Source organism: Gavialis gangeticus, unplaced genomic scaffold, assembly GCF_001723915.1.
Source record: "Gavialis gangeticus isolate Ggan-Ray unplaced genomic scaffold, GavGan_comp1, whole genome shotgun sequence".
NCBI lineage: Eukaryota > Metazoa > Chordata > Crocodylia > Gavialidae > Gavialis > Gavialis gangeticus.
This window is the reverse complement of record NW_017729004.1, coordinates 17,391,638-17,400,475: the sequence shown is the minus strand read 5'-3', so window position 1 is coordinate 17,400,475 and position 8,838 is coordinate 17,391,638. Positions and strand designations below refer to the sequence as shown.

At 44.5% G+C, this 8,838-nt stretch overlaps 1 protein-coding gene across 1 annotated transcript in view; it reads right to left on the bottom strand.

Moving 5' to 3' along the window:
* DPP6 (dipeptidyl peptidase like 6) overlaps positions 1–8,838 on the bottom strand; it is a 982,502-nt gene that overhangs the window by 308,393 nt on the left and 665,271 nt on the right. The window contains exon 5 of the mRNA XM_019508144.1: positions 6,283–6,357. Coding sequence (XP_019363689.1) covers positions 6,283–6,357 — 75 coding nt within the window. The remainder of the gene's footprint in view (positions 1–6,282; positions 6,358–8,838) is intronic.

Genomic DNA, 8,838 nt, shown 5'->3' with positions numbered 1-8,838 from the left:
TATATATATATATCTATATATATATATATATATATATATATATATATATAAATTGTTCTATATAACATTGGAGAGACAAGGTGAGAAGTAGGCTGCTATCAGATGCTGAAGAGTGAGAATGGGAAAGGGAATTGTTACCTTCTGCCTTCAAAGTGAAGGGGCTCTGGGCTGGTGGCACATGGGGGTAAAAGAAAGCAGGAGAGCACAGGGCTGGCTGGTAGATGTGTCACATGGACTCAGTGATCTGAGGAGAGTGTGCCAGGGCCACAGGAAAGTGCCATGGGGAGATGGCAAGGGCCTTCCTGTGTGGTTGTGTCTTCAGTTATAAAAGCTGCCACTGGTTCCCAGTCCCCTGTGCCCCGTGTAAGGGTGCATGCCACAGAGGCAAAGGCAGAGGCAGGGACCCCTGCGAAAGGGCCAGGAGGGGTGTTACAAACTGCTCCCCTTCCCCTGCCCTCAGACCCTCGTGCCTCAGCTCAGAGACTCCTGTGTCCCTGCCGCCACCCACGGATGGCCATTTCTGACATGTCGCCCCATGGAAATAGCTCTGCTCATTGCCACCCTTGTCCCAGGAGACTGGTATTTTCCCAGCCAGGAGCCCCTGGTGCTTCAGGGTGCACACAGCAGTGGCCCCAGCTGTGCCCTGCTGACAGCCTCTGCCTGCCTGCAGGGGCACAGCCATGAGGGCAGGGCACAGTGGGCCAGGGAGGGCCCGGAGGGGAAGGTCAGGGCTCCAGCCCTAGCCCTGGCTTGGGCTCTCTGCCCCACCTCAGCCCCCATAGCAGTGTCTGGTGGCAGAGGCAGCTTATCCCTCTCGTAGAAACTGGGGGACAGCGGGAGAGGCAACCATGGGCAGGCGCGAAGGGCAGGGGCAGGCTTGAGGCGAGGCAAGGTGAGGTGGCGGAGAGGTGGGTGTTGTGCAGAGCCTGGCTTCGGCACGGAGGGCCTGACCCCACGGCAGCTTTTTTTGTTGGCTTTTTGCCAGCTTGTTGAACATAGCTGGCTCCCTGTGCTTTTACACAGGGGACTGGCTATTTCACAGGAGACAGCGTATAACACGATTTCATTGAAATCTGTGAAACTGTGTATTTGGTAGGTCCCTAATCAAGTCAATTGCCCCATGAGGTGACTTCCTCAGTACGAGGTAGAAGAAAGTTCAGGAGGATTTGGGCGAGGGATTTGACAAAGTAGGCTATTTCCTATGAAATCTCATGCATCTTTGAACAAAGTTAGCCTTTCAGGTGCCAACCTGCCCTGCCTTCTGCCTGACTTCAGACTAACAAGGCTAACAGCCTCTCAATATACATACAATTCACAGCTTATTAATAAAATACATTGTATATAATCAATGATTTAATAGAAATCCTTAGTTAAGAACATTATTATACTCTGTATAGAATCAGTTTACCAGTTTCCATGGTTTTTTTAAAGAACTTGCGGAATTAAACCAAAACTTATGAAAATGCGATTGCTAACATAGTTCCTGAAACTTTGTGGGCTTTTGCAATTCCCATGGTCCAGACATAATCAATTCTTTGGAGCTTCCGCATTGCAGAAACCAGCAGCGTTTTAATTTCAGCTGACTAAGCAAATGAGAAAATAAGAAAAGTTTACTGATATGTGAGGTCATTTACAACCACAGTCTGCATATAAAATGACAATAAATCTGGATAAGTAATTGAGTACTAGTTATTGCACATCCCAATAATCAAAGAGCCATAAACAAAGTTTATGGGTAAATTATTCAAGTATGAAAATAAATAAGATGCCAGGTTGAAAATATGGAGCTAAAGGGGTTCCTTTTAAGAAATTAGAGGTTTCTTCTGTATGTTTAAATACTGCTGCTGTAACAATCTGAGATATGAATGCCTTGAGCACATTTTTATTAATTTACAGGCCTTAATGTTACATCAGGGTTCTCAAGTCAGCACTTAGATGCTCAAATGCCTGCTTGAGATGTCTAAATGTTCATTTGAACATTCAGATACGAAGAGAAGCCCCCTAACTTAAGTGCCTAGCTTTGTAAATTGGGCACTGGGGCTAACAACACACAGGGCTACAGATTATGAAACATTCCAAAATCTGTGTAGAGGGTGATTTCCATTCTTAAAGCTAACATTTTCCTTTCCTAATAGCTTGAGGCATCAGGAAGGGCTATTAAGCATGAATACACATTGCTCTCTACCGCTGCACATTTGAGAAACCTCCTTGCAAGGATCCCTGATATCCCACTGAAAAACTTCCATGGATCTCAGGGATACAGGTTTTAGCTGTTTGGTTTACAGGCAAAAAAATTGCAGAACCTTTGGCAGAGGTGATATCTTTTATTAGACCAACTAAATAGTTGCAAAAAACATTATTTTTTTTGATTTCCACGGATCTCTGCATCCAAGTTTGGAGGTGAAGAAGGAAGGGACGTGTGGAAGGAACACATCACCGCCTATAGGAGGAATTCTTCTGAAAACAGGGATCAGACTTGACTTACAAGGGACCATGGAAGAGGCACAAGGGAACAGGCCCTGGCAGAGGCATAACTAGCAATGTAGGTGTCTTAAAATAGGGAGGAGATGGGGTCAGAGGGCTGTGAGATGCTGCTGGCAACCTCTTCAAAATCAGTATCCCAAGCTGGTGCTCCACTTCCCCCAGCCTAGCTACATGCTGGGACTCTTGGCCAGTGGCATTTGGAAATTCATGTACATTTTGGGGGAAGATGATAAGGAGAGGAAATTTGTGGTTTCTTCTCCACAGCATGGTCACGAGTATTTGAAGGTAACCAAGAGGTGTTCTTTCCCAGAGCTTTCTCTAGACATTAATCCCAGAAGGGAACCATGCAAATTCAGTGATTTAATTGGCAGTGTTTCAAATAATTTTTTCCCTCCAGAGTGGCCAGTTCCTATACTAATTACAAGAGGAGCTCTACAGGTGCTCCTTTTTGCTTGTGAAATCATAACATTAGGCAGGCTCTTCTATACTAACACTTTTTAAAATGTAAGAGAAACAGGATATCTAGCTTGGTAGGTGAGGGAAATACAGTAGAGCTAATACACAATGACCGTAGACAGGCTTCTGACACATTCTCATGCGGCATTCTCTAAGAAAGCTGGAAACATGTGGGCTTGTTAGTGCAACGGGGGTGTGGTGACTATGGCAGCTGTCCTGGGTGCTGACTTGGGGTGGGCGTGATCATGCTGGCCATTACTGCTCCTGGCTGCGTTGTTATGTCTCTGTTTGGGCTAAACAGAATTGCCATTCGGTGAATACAGAATTGATTAAACAACCACAAGCAAAGAGGAGCCATAAATAGATCAATGTCAGAATGGCAAGAGGTCTCCCATGGGTTTCCATAGGGGCCTGTTCTGGGTCCAGAGCTGTTTAAACTTTTTTTTATTATTTGTTTGCAGGAATGAAGAGAGCTTATTGATCAGGTCCGCAGATGACACAAAACTGGAAGGAGCTGTAAACGTCATGGAAGATAGGATTAGAATTCAAAGGGCTCCTGATAAATGAGAGACCTGGACCATCAATGACAAATGAAAATTTAGCAAAAATAAATGGAAGGGGCTACATCTAGGAAAGAAAAACCAAATGCACACATATAGAAGGTGGGTAACTACCAAGAAGGATCTGGCAGTTCTGCTGGATCACAACCTCAAAATGATCCGCTACTGTGATGCTGTTGCTAAAGAAGCAAACATAATTTGGGGATGCATTTATAGAAGTATTGCATGCTAAACACCAAAGGTAATGGTAACAGTACCATTCTTCTTGGTGCTGGTTAGGTGTGAGCTGCAGTGCTGTGTCCAGTTCTGGAGGCTGCATTTTAAGAAGAACGTAGGGAAGCAGGAGAGGATCCAAAAGCGAGTGACAAAGATAATAGCTGGAAAAAGATAAGAGAGTTAGATCTATCTTTTGTCCAGAGAAAGGAGTTTCTGGAGGGAAGTAGAGAGGACAAGAGAGCAGTTTCAAACATTTGAAAGGCTGCCATGAAAAAGGTTAAGAAGTCCAATTCTCCTTTGGTAAGGAGTGCAGGAGAGGAGACAGAGGGTTTACCCTGCAACAAAGGAGACTAAAATAAACTCTCAGGAGAAACCTCCTAACTGTAAGAGCAGTAGGACAATGGAACAAGGTAGGCAGGGAAGTTATGGATTCTCTTTTATTGGAGGTTTTCAAGAAGAGGCTGGACAGGCATCTGTCTGGAATGGGTTAGGAACAGCACATCCCGTATCTGTGCTGGAGGTTGGACTAGATGGTCCTTAAAGCTCTTTCCAAGCCTATGATGCTCTTTCCTTCAAAACCCTGCAATGACTTCTTCAGCAGACTTCTAACCTTTGGAACATGCACATTAAGAAAAGGTTTTTCACTAGTGTTCAGTTCAATCTGAACGAAGGACCATTTTTCAGCAGGTTGCTTCCCGGGTTAAGCAGTCCATGCAAATGACTCCAAAAGGTTCCAGTGCCATGCTACATGAGCTTAATCTACCTCTAGGCATTACTCTACTGTCAGTTATACCACTGTTGATCAAGTACACATCCAATGAAGAAGTGAGATGAGAAGCTGGACAGGCAGCCCCTCAACTTCAAGCATCTCTCCAGCAACAGACTACCTGACTCCTATTCTCACCGAGCCACCAGGCCTTGTTACAGAACCAGATGCAGCTGGGCCCCCTCATCAACAAAGACCACATCATCAGTGGACCAAACAACATGGGTCATAACATAGGGGGCTAATTACTTGCCTCTCTACCAACATCATATATGTCATCACCTGCTTACAGTTGGTCTACATTGGTCATCACCTGCTTACATTGGGTAGTCAGGGCAATCTCTGTTTGAAAGAGTGAATGGACACCAATTTGAAATCAATTCCAGAAAGACAGACAAGCCTGCGGCAGAACGCTTTAACCTCCCTGGACATTTCACCGCTGACCTCAGAGCAGCTGTTGTTAAACAACAAAACTTTACTGAAAAACTTGAGCATGGAACTGGGAAATGAGCAGTCATCCACAGACTGGATTGTGTTAAGTATGGTTTCTACAGAGACTCTGGATTCTTGTCCCATTACATAGGCTAGCTTCTATAACCCTTGTGTCCCTCAGTGTGTTAACTACTTTGTTTATTCCTTTTAATCTCTTCACCTATCTAAGCCTTTCTCAGGAGTGCTTCCTCCTCCTATCCTTTCCTCCCCTGCTTTCTACCCTTCTTATTTAAATGACTTTATTCCTTTCTCTTTAGCACCCATGCTCTCTTCAAGTCCATTCATAGCATCTGACAAAGCAAGCCATCACTTACAGAAACTTGTGAACAAGTTAGTGTCAGAAAGGGCAAAAAACGTGGCGAGTACAAAAGCCCTAAGGTGGTGTCCTGCCTGCTTTCTGCCTGATCTCTCCAAAGCAATAGAAATTTGCCAGTCCTTTCAGTAATTGCTTAAGACTTGTTTCATTATTTAAGCACAAGACTCCAAGAGACAATGGGTGAGCTATTTCTACTGTAACACGCTGGTGCTATTATAAATGATGAAAGCAAAACTTCTGTGCTTGTTAACATCCCCAGACAGTGCTAACCACTCATCACTCAAAATTTTCAGGTTTCCTACATACTAGGTAATCAAGGAAAATCAGCTTCATGCAAACCCCCCAAAAGTATCCCATGTTACAAAATTCACTCTTTCTCTTACTTCAGTATCATTTAAAAATGATCAGTTAGCACTTATTTCCTTTTTAATTTGGGGAAAAAGATAGCCCTAGTCTAAAACTTAGTGGTAACCTGGGGTGAATTTTTATAGGTGATTTATGTCTAAACTGCTGAAGAAACGGGTTTATAATGAAAGTGATAGCTCAACCTTAACTGCAGCACTGGGAACACCATAATTAATGTATTATTTCGGTTTTGGGAGACACTGACAGTTGCTTTTTGTTCTTGGGAAGAAATTTATAGCATGACTGAGAAAGGAGTCATGGAAAAAAATTACACAAAGGGGGAACAGAAACCCTTGTAGCAAAGACATGTCCTTATAATCTCCCACCCAAAGCCTATAAAACTCTGGCACTGACAGTGTTTTCTCAGTGCTGTTATTTATACCTTTCTCTTCTACTAGATGGCAGTGTGACATGCTTAGAAAATATATCCAGTGGCAGTGAAGGGGCTTTTTTGGTTTATTTGTTTTAAAGTGATCAGTTGAATTGAGCAGTGTATCAGCATCATCAAAGTTGGTGGGGGAGGAGGGAAGACTAATAAAATGTGTCAATAAATAAAATAAGAAATAAAATCAAGTCAATTTACTCACTGGTTCAATGTTAAATGCAAAAAGTGCATACTCCCGGTCAGGTGACACTTCATACCGAATAGCTTTTAAGGAAACCTAGAAAACAAACAGATTTTAAAATAGACATGTAATTTTACAGGTTTAAAACAACCCATGTCTGGACTTAATCTGAGGGCAGGTACAGGGAGAAAAATGCTGTTTGATTATCCCTTGCAAACCCCAAAAAGGTGCAGGTGGAGCTAGGAATCTGCACCACTCTGTGTCACTTTCTCACACATTTGTGTCCTTTGGTTATTCCCTTCCCTCATGTTTGTGTCCCTCTCCAGTACCATCTACATGAAGCCACACCAAAAAAAGTTGTTGGAGGAGGAGCAGGGTGAATGTGCACTAAAACAAGGGGATGAAACCAAAGATAATGCCATGCTGAGGAGGTCGCATGCACTTTTACAATATTGAGCCAATGTTTGCTCCTTCTTAGGTTGTGGACTCCTCAAGCAGGAACCAGGGGATGGCACACCATATGGTGACATATGAAAATTACATTGCGAGTTGGTCAATGAAGCTGCCCAAGGAATCAAGCTCCCCATCCCCTTACCATAATTAGGCAGGCAACCCGTACTTTGGACCCGACAGTGCAGAGCTGCATAGTGTTAAGGTGCTAACCTAGAGTGCAGACCTGTACCAGATGGGCAGGAATGTGTTTGGAGGAGGAAGAGAAAAAGGGAAACCTGGTACCACTCAGTTCCTCCCGAACTGGATGGCATCAGAATCACTGGTCCAAGTAGCAGAATCACTGGATCACAGGTCATCAGTAAACTGTTACAACTGCTTACCCCCTACTCTAAGGGAGCGGTGCCTTAAAAGGTGTCCTGGTCTCAAATCTCTTCAGGGGCTGCTCCCAGAGCTTTTTGCAGACCTCCCCTTTTGCTCAGCACTTTGCAGACAGTTAAATTCTAGCTCTAGATCTATTAGACTTAATAGAGAGCAGATCCCGAAATGCACAATGCTCGTGCAGTTCTCTCTTTCCTGCGCTACCTCTAACTTTTAGAGTGCTGATGGCTCTTCCCCTCTTTGCTGCATTTTAATACATATTGCCAGCTCACAGCATGCCAAAGGCAAAAAGAGGTCACTTGTGTATACCTTCCTTTTGCTTGCTTTTAAACCTCACTCTCCTATCCGACAAATTGGACGGCATTCTTTGAAAGATTACCTAGTGGCATAACAGAGGGGGACCTTGGGCTTGGGGAACATGTATAGTATTGCAGAAGCAGGACACCTCTGCAAGGTCAGCGGGAGTACTTGAGATGCCTGAGCGCATAAGGAATCAGATGGGACATCCAAAGGCAAAGGAAGGCAGGGAGTAGAGAAAGCAGTTTAGAATGGAGGGGTGCCAGGAAGAGTGTGCCTGCCAGCACTATCAGCATGAAGACAGATTTTGTTTGCAGATATAGCAATAATGCAGAGGAAGGAAGACCGGCCAAGTTGCAACACAAAGCCAGGATGCAAGGAGAGAAAGGCAGCATGTCAAAGGAGGGCACAGCAGTGGCTCTCTGATGCAGAGGTGTGGTTTGCCACATGGAGCTTCTTGCTCCATCCTCTGCAGAATGCATATATGCTTTGGGGGCAACCAGACAGCTGCAGAAATGGAAAGAAGTGGGCTACCTGGATGGTAAAAAAATCAAGAGGCAGTGGACTAAAGAATAGACTGTGAAAGTCTATTCAAAGCCATAGCAAATTTTAGTTCAGTGAACAGCTGTTGGTTGTTAAACAAATCTAGGCAGCTCCTTTAGACAGAGTGCAGTTCTCTGTGGGATGAACAGCACAGAACAGCCACACACACCGTCATCACATGCAGCTGGAAAAAGAGTTCAACATATGCCTCCAGCTCCTGCTAGTCTATGCCCAACACATGGCACTACCAAGCAGACAATGAGTAAAAGAAAGAGCCACAGACTTGGGATGATGATATTCTTACATCATATGGGAGGAGGCATGAGACCTGAGACAGTTCTGCACTGACCCGAATAGCACAACTCATTCGTACTGGAGGAGACTCAATTCAACTCTCCTGGCAAAGATAGTTACACTTTAACTCAAGACCTTGAAGGCTGGCAGGAAATGAAAGGAAGAGAAGACGGGAAATCATGCTCAGGGGCAACCAGCATGGGTTCATCAAAGGTAGGTCCTGCCTGACCAACCTAATTGCCTTTTATGACCATGGAACTAAATCCTTGGATGATGGTGTTGCCATGGACATAGTCTTTCTAGACTTTAAGAAGGCCTTTGATACTGTCTCTCACCCCATTCTCATTAATAAATTAAGTGACTGTGGCATTGATGCCTGCACAGTTGGATGGGTAAAAAACTGGCTGATGGGGCGCACCCAGAGAGTAGTGGTGGACGGGTTGTACTCAACCAGGTGAGATGTGAGCAGTGGGATCCGCAGTCCTCAGGCCTGCACTGTTTAACATCTTCATCAGCGACTTGGACGAGGGGGTGGAAAGCACGCTGTCCAAATTTTCTGATGACACTAAGATGTGGGGCGAGGTGGGCACACTTGAAGGGAGAGAGAGGCTG